We start from the raw sequence: 13,347 nt of genomic DNA, 5'->3' as shown, positions 1-13,347 counted from the left end.
CTCCGTATAACAAAGGACAGGTTTCTACGACAGTGGGGTTGTTAAAGTGTTTGGGTGGGCTGTCCAGGGTCACAGCTGAAGGATCCAGGTAGAGAGACCCCCAGAGCTGATGGGGAGGGCAAGAGGCCAGCACGCACATAGAGAGGATGGGGGCGACCTCGTCCAGGGATGCAATGAGGATGCCAATCTCGCAGATGCAGGCGGTGAGAAGCAAGGCCCACGTTGGCTCTCCGTTGGCTTTGCCGTGGCCAAAAACCTGAGGACAGAGCAACCATCACAGGGGCCTGAGCCCTTAAGGACTTCTTGTCTCTCTCGTCCAGTCTTGGAGACCAGTACGGCAGAGGCAGGGAGAGGATGCTGTATTTCTCATCCTTTAAATGTACCCAAGGGGATACCAGGTTTTTGCTGTATCTTGCCCACTCTGACATTGGTACCCCAGTGCAGTGCAGTTCAAATGATCCCTGAAGGGGAACAGGAGGGGACACATGGAAGAGGAGCTGCAGGGGGCCAGCAAGCAGCCATGACTGAGTTCACCATAAATCTTTTTTTTTTTAAGTAACACAGAGAGCACCCTTCTCTTACTTGCCCTTTGGCTGCCTTCCTGAGTCCCCGCCCAATCACGAGGCCAAAGGAGGACCATTCATTTTTCCCCTAAGCGCAGACAACCCTGCCCAAAGAGATGGCCCTGATGTTGGGCCCAAAGGCACACCCATTCTTCTTAGTGGCGGCACAGAGCAGCAGGGCCCAGAAGGCAGGTCAAGGCTTGCCATGGCCCCTGCTCCCTGGGTAGCCGCCCTGGGCAGGGGCCTGGCTGGCTGGTTTAGGGGGTGGACTCTTGTCCCCACACCCTGCCCCTGCCACTGACCTGCAGGAAGGGTACTATGCCATCGCGAGAGATGGCCTGCAGCAGGCGTGGAGCCCCCGTGAGGCTCTGCAGCCCAGCCCCGCAGGTGGAGAAGAAGGATCCGATGACAATAACCCAGGGGGACGGCCAGGCCAGGGTGCCCACCACCAGGTTGCCATTCACAGCTTCGCCAAACCTGGAATGAAGCAGCAAAGGGACAAGAGATGCTGGGTGAGCACCACCACCTGGATCTCCAAGGTCTCCCACACAAACTGCAGGACCAACTGTATGTCCACTATAAGGCTAGGCTGTGCGGGGGAGAAGGGACAGACAAAGCCCCTGATGACCTGGGCACTTTCTGTCTGTGTGACCTTGGGCAAGACATTCAACCTCTCTGTGCCTCAGTTTCTTCAGCTGTAAAGTGAGGATCATTATAAACCTATCTCATACAATTGGTGGGAGGAATAAGGAGATAACATATGTAAAATACTTGGCATGGTGCCTGCTACGTGGTACTAATAGTGACACTATTTTTTTTTATTGAGGTATAGTTGATATTCAAGATTATTTAAGTTTCAGGTGTACAACATGGTGATTCACAATTTTTAAAAGTTGTACTCCATTTATAGTTATTATCAAATATTTGCTATATTCCATGTGCTGAACAATATATCCTTGTAGCTTATTTATTTTGTACATAGTAGTTTCTACCTTTTAATCCCCTACTCTTATCTCGCCCCTCCCCCCAACAGTGATTCTAGTACGAGGTCAGTTGTGTAATACTATGTCATCCTGGGCAGATATCTCAAACTATTAGAGCCTTAGTGTCTCCATCTGAGAAATGGGGGTTCTGGCCTCATCATGTAGTGATGGTTTGTGGTGTGAGGATCAAGAAAAGGATTTTTTAACAATGACACTGTCTTCAAATGGAAGATGCTGCCTCAGTAGGTAGAGAGAGCCCTGTCCCTGCAGTGTGCAAGCAAACGTGCACTCAGATGGGCCATTGCTGAAGGACTTCAAGAAACAGATGAAAGATTATGCTGAATGACCTGCCGAATCCCTTGCAATCTTGTGGGAGGTCTACGATGAAATGAAATGAAATTAGATAAATGGAGGTTAAGTTGCCCTAAAAGCTAATAGGTGTAATATGTGCAAATTGCCCATTTGGCCAGGTCACCTCCCTACTTAAAATCCTCCAGTGTTTCCCCCATTTTTTATAAAATAAAGCTCCAGTTTCCTGGTGCCAAAACCTAGGCCTCCAGGATTGGCCCTAGCCTAGGTCTCCAGCCTCATGTCCCCACTTCCTGGAAGCCAGAATGGCGCCTTGGAAACGGACTTCTGTGACAGGACCTCCTGTCTCACCCCGCTGGTTGTGTATGCACACACCCTCCAGAGGTGTGTGCTCCAGAAGCCCTGAATGCTTACAGCTACTGGTACCCCTACATGTGCGTGCACACACACGGCTCTTGGTCCCCTCTACCTTTGTCCGTGCTGTTCCCACTGCCTGGAGTGCCCTCCCTCCTCCTACTTTCCTAGGTAGTCTCTACCACTCAGCACGTAAAGTGGGAAGGAGAGATGAGAAAGCGTGTATAAGGCACTTCCACAGCATCTCCTCTTCCCCGACCCTCTGGGACTGGATCGCAGCCTCCATAACCCCCAGGCTTTGTTTTATCACCACCCCTACTGCTCTGCATTTCAAGTCTGTTGACAAGTATGGTGACCAGCTCCAAAGAGCTCCTTCAGAGCAAAAATCATTAGTTATTTATCTTTGTTATTTATCCCTGCCCCCAGAACCCTGGACAGTAACTAACACATAGACATCCAGGAAATAGTAAATGAATTAGTAGATTTTAAAGAAAAAGGAAAGGAAAGTATCATTATCTTAAAGGAAATCAGACACCACTCATGCTTCTTGAGTTGGAGTGACAAGAGAAAGGTGAATTATAAGAAAGTGAGTAGACAAGCAAGCCCTGTGGCCTCCCTCCCACAAGGCCCCTTGCCCAGGTTTCAACTACCCTGCCAGGCCTGTTTCCCAGAACCCGGCCCTCCATGCCCACCCCACCCCCCAGAACAGGATCCTCCCTGATCCCCTTACTTACTTGTCCCGAAGGACGACCCCCTCGATGCAGGCCCCAAACAGAACAACGGAGCTGATGTCTGCAGCAGAGATGAAGGAGAATCCCCAGGGTGGCGCGCCCCTTCCTCCCCACCCGTCCTGAGCCAGCCAGGTGAGGCAGTGGCTTCAGAAGCCCTCCGTCTAGCCCTCCACGCCCACGGTGGTCCCAGCCCAGCAGTGAAGGATACAGACAGCGGAGGTGGTGGCGATGGCCAGGATGGTGCCAGTGGGAATTGACTTCTGGGCATCCCGCAGGTCCCCAGAGCGGTTAGAACCAGCCATGATCCCTGTGAACAGAGGAGCAGCTAGGACAGGAGCCACAGGAGACCAGACAGACTGAGAAGAAAGGACATCAGCCTCAGAGTCAGGAAGCCGGGGATCTAGTCCTGGTCCACTGACTCCTATGAGAACTTGGGCATGTTACTTGGCTCCTCCAGGCCTTAATTCCCTCACCTGTCTGTCCAGTGGGGACTGAATTGTTGGCTCCTGCCTATGTAATGGGGCTGTTGGACTCAGAAATTGCCCACATCATGACTGACTCTCTCCCTACCCATCCACTCCCAGCCAGAGTCCTCCCTTTCTGAGCCCCCCTTCACCTGTGACTGAGGGGAAGTAGATGCCAACCAGCAGGGTGAAGTAGGAGGTCATATCGCTGAAGACGTAGGGATGGTCCATGTCGACAGGGGCACCATCTGCCAGGCCCACCGAGGGCATCCCACGCCTTTCCACAATCACCCCCTTGGTCAAGTAGGAGCTCCAGAGGTTCTCTGTGGGAGAGACAGGATGCTCAAGGAGAAGACCAGACGTCAGGGTGCCAGAGCTCTGGGGCCAGGAGGTGGGGTGGGCAGAAAGAAGGGTCAAGGTCAACCACCTCTCACTCCCCCTGGGCCTTATTTCCACCAACATTTCCTAAGCTCCCATTTTGGGCCAGGTCGTGTGCAGGGGCTTTGCACATGAATCAGATCTAGTCCTTGCCCTCAAATGGTCCAGTCTACTGGGGGACATAGACACACACATCTCAGGCTGATTCAGTGTGTCCCAAACTGATCTCACCACCCACTCACTCCAAATGGCTCCTTTCCTATATCCCTTATTTTGGTAAATGGCACTACCGTCAACTCAGACAGCTTGACATTGCCCTCAACTGCTCCCTTTCCCCATCTCCGTTTCAAAACCAGCTCCACCTCCTGTCCCTTATTCCTCCTAAATATTTCTCAAATACGCCCCTTCTCTCCTTTCCAGGGTTCCTCCACTTCTGCACTGAATGTCAAATTTAGTGATAATTGCGATGAGAACAGGCAATTCCTGTGCGGAGGGCTGTCCTGTAGCGCTGTAGGGTGTGTAGCAACATTCCTGGCCTCAGCCACCAGGTGCCAGTAATAACCCTTCAGTCGTGATGACCCAAAACATCTCCAGACGTTGCCACATGTCTCCTGGGGGGCAAAACACAGCCCTGGTGGAGAGCCACTGTGCCATTCCCACGGCTGTCACTCCATCACTCCAGGTAAGAAAACCACCATCTGTCACCTGGACTCAGCATCAGCCTCCTCCTAGACTCCCTGACTCGGTTCCCTCTCTGCTTTTAGCCCATCCACGTTAGCAGCCAGAGTGAACCTTCACAAGCAACAAGCTGACCCCGTCCGTCCCTTTACTCAGAACCCTTTGGTGGCTCCTCGTTGCCCTCACAATTCTGTCCAGACTCTTCAACGTGGCTTCCAGGGCTGACCGCAGTCAGGCTCACGGCAGCCTCTCCAACATCATTTCTTGATTGCCCCTCCTTCCTTTGTACGTTATGCCCCAGTCATACCAAATTACCTGTGGTTGGAAGGACACAATATGCTCTTCTGTGTCTGCATGCTTTTAGGCAAGCTGTTCTTCTGCCTGTAATTCCCTTATTCCCTTTGTATAACTGAAAATTTCTTATTTGTCCTTCAAAACCCTTCTCAGATGAGTCCAGGAAGCCTTGTCTCACCACCTTATACACATGACCACTCCCTCCCTTGGGAGGTCTCTGTTCATTGAATGCACACCTACACATGTCCTAATGTATTTGCTATTACATCTGTCTCTGCTATTAGACTCCTTGAGGCCAAGAACTGTGACTTATTTATGTTGTGCTCCTGGTGCTCAGTGCAGTGCCAGGCAGTTAGCAGGTACTTGGTGAATACTTGTTAAGCTGATGACTTCCTTTCCCACTAGGTGGTAAGGTAGGCAAAGGCTCCCTTTCATCTCTACCTCTCTGTGATCCCAAGGATAGAACATGGCCCAGAGTAGGTGCTCAATTAAAACTGATCGAATTTAACTGAATCCCAAGGAGTCCCTTAATCCTGTTTAGGCCACAATCCCTGCAGCATTCCCTGGACACCAGACCTCTTCCCTCCCTCAGACCTTTGATGAGGCCACTGGCAGCGCCAGGAATGCCCTGGATCTCCGTGACGTTGTTTCGGGTGAAGTACTCGTCACAGGTGGCGTTGAGGAATCGGGAGGAGCAGAAAAGGCCCCAGAGCCGTGTGGTCACCGTCTCATTTCCTTCCCAAGCCAGCTTGGCACAGACATCAAAGCCATGGCGAGACAGTGTGCGGTTCCCCAGGAGGCAGATCCTAGGGAGAGAAACAAGGGAGGAGGGTGGTGAGCGATTTAACTTTGCCCTGGCTTCCCAGTAGAACCGCCGTGGGAGCACGAGAAACATAGATGCCAGGGCCCCATATCCAGAGATTCTGATTTAATTGGGATGGAGCCCAGGATCTGTGTTTTTTCAAAGCTCCCCACAAGTGATTCTTTTCTTTCCCCCAGGCCCAGGCAGTGAAAGCGCCAGGGTCCTAATCCCTGGACCGCCAGGGAGTTCCCTCCCCCCAGGTGATTCTAATATGCAGCCACGGCAGAGAACCACTGCTTCCGGGCGATGCTGTTTCAGCACCGTGGACAGCAGTCTCCGTGTGCCGTTCTTCTGGGCAGTGGGATGTAGGGGAATGTGCCCTAGGGAGAGAGGCGGAACTAACAGGGATCTGAGCCCCGATACCCTCTCTTCTATGTCCTCTCCCATGATAGAGAAGGTGTTTAATACTAAGAGGTTGTCACATTCCAGAAGGTTGTCTCCACCCAAGAAAGGTTCCCTAACACAGACCAGTCTTCCCTTTAGAAATTGTTCCACTTGGCTCTTGCTAAGTCCACCTCACCGGCAAGCCATTGACCCTCACATGGAAAACTGTGCACACCTCCAAAAAATGTTAGCCCGTCCTAAAGAGATTTCCCTTAAACCAGGAGAGGTTTTCCCTCCCAAGGGAGTTTATTGTAAATCCACAACCACTCTGATTCTGAGAGATGGGGGCAGGGGGGTTGGCAGAGACTAGTGTGAAGACCATGAAACCAGTCCAGGGAGGAGGAGGAGGATGCCTGAGGCTTAGGGCAGCAGCACTTACGGGAAGTTGGGTGGGTCAAAGGCAGATTTGATGACCCCGGCATAGATGGCCAGGATGGAGAGGATGACACAACCCAGGAAGACAAGGGCAAACTTGTTGACATACTTGACGCCCACAAATACCACGGTGGCCATGCAGGTGAGCACACAGGTGCCATACACACGCATATTGTTCAGCATGGCTGCTGCCTCCCCGCTGGCATCTTCTGCCTTAAAAATGGCCATAGCTGGGAAGAGGTAAGCCTGTGGGAAAGGGGTGAGGAGGTCAAGTAAGTAACCCAGTGAGAAACAACTAAGAATCACCCCAAGGAAATAACCTGAGGTGCAGGCAGGGCTTTGGAGAAAAGATACGCATCACAGCATATTTACAGTAGTACAAGACTGAAAATGACATCCGATGATAGGGGAATAGTTAAGGAAATCATGGTCTATCCTGCAAGGACTATTATACAGTCATTAAAAGATTGTATTGCAAAAATGTTGGGAGCAATTATTAAGTTCTATTATTTTGTTATCAAGTATAGTTCTTAATGATTATTTATTGTTTTTTATTATTTCAATAAGAAAGGCAGGTATAAATTAGACATTCATCCCTAGAGGACTGGGTAAATAAATCATGATATTTCCAAATAGACTATGTAGCTGTTAAAAAGGACAATATAGATTTATATGAACTGACTCAAAAAGCTATCCATGTTATATTAGGTAAAAACAATCAATTTTAAAAAAGAATGTGTCTTATCTCATTTTTGTAAATATATATGTGTACTTACATGTGACTATATACACACATATGTGTATATATGTCTGTCTGTGTGTAGATACATCAAAATGTTAACAGTCGTTTCCCCTGAATGGTAAAAATGTGAATAATCTTTATTCTTTTTGCACATCTGTATTTTCCATAATTTCTATACTAAATATTAATATATTTATATTCTTACAAAAGTTATTTTCACTTGTGATATTTGCAAAGAGAGTTTTGCATTATTAGAGAAATCTATAGAGTTATATTTTCTAAAGACAGAATACAATATCACAAAGAAAAACAAAAACTAGAAGGATACACCAAAATGATAATGATGATTTGCTTTAGGAGATTGTTATTTCCTTTTTTACATTCTTTGATTTTTTTCCCAATTTTATGCAATGGGTAGAATTGCTTTTATAATAGTTTTTTGATTTTGTAAAAGCCATAGAGGTCTATTATTCTTCTCTCATAATTTGGCTTTTTGGGTCCTTTATTCCCCATCTATCCTCCCTGCTCCTGGACTCCTCCATTCCATCCCAAACCCAGAAGCTGCAACATCTATTAGTTCTAGTTCTCTGAAGCCGAGTGGTTGGGTGGACAAGCACGGGCTTCAGGGTCAGAAAGACATAGGTTCATATCCCTTCCATACATCCCTTAAACTCTCTAAGCCTTGCTTCCCTCATCCATAAAATGGGGACATCTTCTAACTAATGCAAGTGTTGTGAGGATAAAATAAAATGATACATTGAAGGCCACGGGGCCTGGGTAGAGTAGGGGTTTGGGAAATAAATGTCAGCCCCACTTTCTGTGTACCAAGGAGCCCTCTTCAGCTCCCACCTCACCTCCTCCTGCAGGGGCAGGAAGAACCGAGACCAAAGTCATCCACTTCGAACTCTGCCCAGGGACCTGACTTCTCATCAGTCACTGCTTCTAACAGATCTCTTCCTCAGCTCCCTCTTCTTCTCTGCAATCTGCTAGCCATCAGCCCTCTACCACTAACATTCACAGAGTGCTTAGCACTGTCCCTGGCACACAGTAGGCAGTCATTGTGTGACATGACTTATTATTTCTTATTTCATGATTTTACTCTTCCCAACCCACCTCTGCCACTCGGTAGCTGAGTGACCTTGAGCAAGTCATTTCACCTCTCTGAGCTTATCATTTGTAAAATGGGCATAATAACACTTAAACCTCATGAGGATTCAAGCTAATGACTGTAAAGCACTTGGAACTCTGCTGAGAGCACAGTGGGTGCCTGATAAACGACAGCTGTTCAGGTTACATAATTAATGTATCCTGTCTCCCCAACTAGACTGTGAACTCTTTCCAGACAGACCCATGTCTGATTTCCCTTGGCCTTACTTAGTGACCCGGCCTACAGGAGGTGTCCAGGGAGCATCAGTTAACTGACAGACAGCCTGGGGCCCACACCTCCTCCTTGGCCCCTCTCACCAGCAGGATTTCGATGGTGCCCAGGATGTACATGGCCCCAGCAAACGTAGTGCCCAGGTAGAAGCAGAGGCCCACAGCGCCCCCAAACTCTGGACCCAGAGACCTGGAAATCATGTAGTAGGAGCCGCCAGCTGCAGAAAAAAAACCCAGTGTCAGCAAGAGGTTCAAGGGGCACTGGGCTGCCGCAGGGGATGAGGGAGGATCAGAGACAGTGGTGGGAAGGGGGCTGCTCTGGGCCTCCCAAGCCTTACAAGCTGTAGCCCTAGGACTGAAGGGAGACCCAGCCAGACACTGAGTGGCCTCTATAGCACTAATTCCCGTGTTGCTAATTACCCCTCTAAGGAGGTCACGGCTCAGAAAATAGGATGATGGAGAGGAGGGGCTCAGGCAAAGGGAGGAGATCTTGCATTGCCCCATTCAACACCATCAGCACCTCCGTCCCCTCCCCTTCACACGGCTGCCCCCATCTGTCCCATGAAAACGCCGTAACCCAGCCCCCAAATCTGCGGTATTGCTTCTCTGGGGTCCTGAGGGCACCCAAAGCCCAGGACACTGTCCCTCCTTCCAACTACTCAGGCCTCCCTCCCAACCATCCAGGCCCCTTCCCCTCCAAGAAGCCCCAGTCACATACCAGGCACAACACCATTGGTTGCAATTGCACTCATGGAAATGGCCGTGAGCATCGTCTGTGAGGAGAGAGATCGTCAGAGTGGCGAGTAGGGTGGGGGCCACACCTTCTACCCCATAAACACCCGCCAGACCCACAAGTCCTCTTCCACCGAGCTTGTCCTCGGTCCTGTTCCAACACCTAGTCCTGCCAAGTCCTTCTTGTCCAGAAAACCCCTTCTTCACCAAGCACATGAAAGAAAAGCAAGCTATAGCATCAGAGAGCTCTGGAAAGCCCAGCTTGGCCTCTGACCAGCTGTGTGACCGGAGACAAGTCACTTCAGTTCTCTAAGCCTCAGTTTCTTCATTTATTAAATAGGCAGGTGTACTGGCTTCAGCACTGGCTACTTAGCTTCAGCACTGGCTACTCACACGCAGAGGGGGCTCAAGGGTCACGTGTGAGGAAACGTAAATGTCATGAGAAGTAGGTGTTTAGTGAACATGTGATTTTTTTAGAGAGGATGGGAATAATTCAGTTACAAAGCTGTTTGGGACCCATAATCCCATTTTTTGTGAGTCAAGACCTACCAAAATGTTACCTACTGTGAGACTGTAGGTGAGTTTTATGTATTAATGTACACCTATCTTTTTCATCAATGAGTCTGCGGTACCTGTGTAATTACAGCCAAGCACACACACACACAGCCAGGTGAAACCTGGTTAATAGCCATCAGGGACTAGCCTGTGAGACGCTGGAGGGACCAGTCAGACCTAATTTACTCTCAAAGATTACACGCAGTGGTTCCTATAAAAAGATCAGGTCTCATGCTTCCTCCTCCTCCCCCTCCCTGCCCAGGTCCCTGCTCAGCCCCAGCTGCCAGGCATCAGGAGAGCAGAGCGTGTCACTCACACAGGAGCAGCAGATGAAGACCATGCAGAAGGACTCCATGATGCCTGCGATGCCCACCACCCAAGTGAGTCTCAAGAAGAGGATGACACCAAAGATGTTCTGCAGGCACGGGAGGTACACGCCCATGAAGGTGCCCATGCGGGGGGCCTGCCAGGGAGGCCAGCGTCAGTTTCTGCGGCCCCCCAATCACTACCAACGCCCCAGGCCCACTCCTCCTACCCCGCTCCCTCCATCCCCCACTTTCCTCTTCTCTCCATCCCCGTCCCTTCACCCCTCTTCCCTCTGATTCTCATCTCGCTCCCCTCCTCCCTTCAGGCCTCCATCACCTACCCTTCAGGCCACGCCTCCCTGTCCCCTCCATGTCCATCCCTCACCTCCCATCCCTCCCCCTCCCTCAGCATCCGCCTCCCATCCCTCTGTCTCCATCATGCATCCCTTCATCTGAATCCATCCTGCCTGCCCCACCCCCTCTCCTCTCCCACCCTCCCTCCTCCCTCAGCCCTTGTTCCCCGAGGCCCTCACCTGCACCGGCTTCTTTTTTCCACCCTCATTGTTTTCTGCCTCTTCATGCTCCCTACTTCCCTGGGGCAGGTTGGTGTAGTTGGCCAGGCCACTGAGCAGGGAGGACACCATGGGGCTGGTGTCCATCTCCTCCTGTGGAGGGGGGCTCTCAGTGTGGGGAGGCTAGGCCCTGGGTGTGTGGGGGGGTGCTAGACGGTAGGAGGCCAACAGAGATGCGGACCGGGAGGGCAAACCGTTGAGGCTGGGATGAGATGAGCAAGGAGGAGGAACAGGCAAGGCGAACAGGGAGGGAGGGGGTTAGGGTACGAAGGGGGAGGTGAGCTGCGGGTGGAGACCCAGCTCCCCTAGCGACCCACCTCGAACAGGGCCATGTTCTTGCCGTCATACTCCTTCCCCTTCTCTGTGTCGGTGCTGTTGATGAAGGGGCTGCTCTCCTTGGGGTTGCCATCACCTGAGAAGGCGGAGGAGTCAGGGGCCTGGCGCCAGCTGGTTGTGGCCCACATACCTGGACGTCCAGCTGAGTGGCCACTTTAAGTCTCTGAACCTCGGTCTGCACATTGGAAAACTGGAGCTAATACCACCTCCCTTGCAGAATTTTAGTTGACAGCGCATACGAAGGGCCTAGTGCGCTCCCTGGCTCGTAAGGGGTATTTAATGAACGTGGAAGTGCTCCCTTGCTCTTGGGGGTCCTACTTCATTCACCAGGGCACCCTAGGCTCTCCAGCGTCCCCTCCTTGACCATAACTAGCCCATCCTGGTGTTTAGGGGTGGGAGCATGCTCTTTCCTAGGGGGGGAAGGCAGAGAACACTGCAGCTGAGGCCCCAAGGATACTCCACCTCTTGGAAGAGTGACCCCCTCTGGCATCTCCTGTGTCCCTCATTCATCTTCAGTCAACACGTATTTACTGGATGTCTCCTGTGTGCCAGTGTGGGCATGGGCGTGGAGGAGTAAAACACAGAATAAGACACCATCCCAGCCCTTGGGGAACCCAAAGGCAGGGGAGATAAACCAGCAGCCAGGAATTTCCAACCCAGAGTGATAAGGTCCACGGTAGAATATGAAAGAAGAGCTGTGGTAACACAGGAGAAGCGTTCAGCCCAGGCTGGGAGGTCACGGAAGGCTTCCCAGAGGAAGTGACGTGTCGGCTGAGAACTGAAGGATGAGTAAGAGCTAGACTGGGAGGGAGGCGGGAGGGTGTTCCAGGCAGATAGAACAGCAGAACAGCATGTTCGATGGCCCAGAGGTGAGAGTGAGAGGAGTGGGTTAGAGGAGCTGGAGGAAGCTTGACCCGGCAGGAGTCTAAGGAAGGGGTACGGTGGGGTGGGGGGCAAGGATGGGGAGTAGCATGTAAAAAAAATGAGGCTAGGAAGGTAACTCTGGGCCAGGTCCTTAAAGGACTAGCCGGCCATGCTAAGGATTTTGGACTTCATCCAGAGGACAATGGGAAGCCATTGAAGAGTTTCAGGCAAAAAAATACCATGAACAGATTTGTGTTTTAGAGCAATTGCTCTGGCCTTTAGATGAAGAATACAGAAGCTAGTTAGGGACTTTCAGAAATCTGGGCAAGGACCAGTGATACCCAGACCAGAAGCGGTGTGGAACAATGAACAGACTCCAGAATACTTGGCACACATGTCTATGCCAGATATTGGAGGATGTGGGAAGGAGGAATCTAGGCTAAGGCCTGGTTTCTAGCATGGGTAAATGGGTGGATATGGTGCTATTTAATAAACAGGGGAAAGAAGGAGATTGGGGGTGGGGAAGTTGCTGAATTTGATTGCTGGTGAGGCGCTATAGGACACTCAAGTGAATATGTCCAGAAGCACTTGGATGTACGGATCAGTCTGGGGCCCAGGAGAGAGGCCGGACAGGAGGAAGACATGGGAGTAGCCCATGAAAAGGCGTGTAGGAAGTGTGTGAAACTGTGTGCCTGGAGGAGATCACCCAAGAAGAAAGTCTCTAGGGCATTAAGGAGAGGGTCCTTTCAAAGAGATATAAGGGGCCCTCCACAGACACACTCCCTTGGCTCCAGCCGTCACACCTTCTCAGTTTCAGGGCTGAATCCCAGCAGTAGACCTCTCTCTGGACTCCGGAGAAATTCTCCAATGACCAAAACAGAAGTGACGTTGAGGCCCTACATATTCTGAATTTCCTCTCCCCTCATCTCCTGATCCCTCTCTCTCTCCCCATCTCCCCAAATCCTCCCCATCCTCTCCTCCTGGAAACCTTCCTTCATCTCTCAGCCAGGGTCCATCCCCAGAGCATGACCTGCTATAACCAATCTCACCCCGACTCAAAATTGTGGAAGTGATGCTTCACATCCTCTAGGGAAACCCACCACCGTCTCCTGTCACCACCTCCACTTCACTCATCAAGCCAAGAACTTCTGCTCCCAACAGGGGCCTCCACCAGCTCACTCTTCTCCTCACATATGGGGGTTCCTGGGACTCGCAGACCGGTCCTCCCAGTGGGAGCCTGGCATGTAATAGGTGCTCAGGAAAAAGTCTGTGGAGGTGAATTCCCCCAGGCTCCCTTCCTGACCCCCAGCGTCTCAGAAGAGCTGTTTGGGGCCAGAGAAAAGGAGATATAAAAGTGAGGTGGGTCCCTCCTCCTTCTAAGATGCTGGCAAGATGCCTCGTGTTCTCCTGCCACACTATGGTGGTAACTAGAGAGGTTGAAGGGGGATGAGGTGAGAAGAAATTTCTTAATGGTTAAGAAAACAGGCTG

At 50.9% G+C, this 13,347-nt stretch overlaps 1 protein-coding gene across 3 annotated transcripts in view; it reads right to left on the bottom strand.

The window, feature by feature from the left end:
• The window catches only part of SLC12A5 (solute carrier family 12 member 5), a gene marked incomplete at both ends in the record, with an annotated part of 35,016 nt that overhangs the window by 10,970 nt on the left and 10,699 nt on the right, over positions 1-13,347 (bottom strand). For all 3 annotated transcript variants that reach the window (XM_079719976.1, XM_079719977.1, XM_079719978.1), the window contains 12 exons: positions 138-256; positions 866-1,040; positions 2,944-3,001; positions 3,149-3,247; positions 3,557-3,727; positions 5,349-5,560; positions 6,380-6,621; positions 8,582-8,712; positions 9,213-9,267; positions 10,098-10,244; positions 10,620-10,751; positions 10,976-11,070. In XM_079719976.1, coding sequence (XP_079576102.1) covers positions 138-256; positions 866-1,040; positions 2,944-3,001; positions 3,149-3,247; positions 3,557-3,727; positions 5,349-5,560; positions 6,380-6,621; positions 8,582-8,712; positions 9,213-9,267; positions 10,098-10,244; positions 10,620-10,751; positions 10,976-11,070 — 1,636 coding nt within the window. The remainder of the gene's footprint in view (positions 1-137; positions 257-865; positions 1,041-2,943; positions 3,002-3,148; positions 3,248-3,556; positions 3,728-5,348; positions 5,561-6,379; positions 6,622-8,581; positions 8,713-9,212; positions 9,268-10,097; positions 10,245-10,619; positions 10,752-10,975; positions 11,071-13,347) is intronic.

Source organism: Hyperoodon ampullatus (genome assembly GCF_949752795.1).
Source record: "Hyperoodon ampullatus genome assembly, chromosome: 14".
NCBI classification, from domain to species: Eukaryota; Metazoa; Chordata; class Mammalia; order Artiodactyla; family Ziphiidae; genus Hyperoodon; species Hyperoodon ampullatus.
The sequence above is the reverse complement of the archived record's forward strand: the minus strand, read 5'-3'. Positions and strand labels throughout refer to the sequence as shown.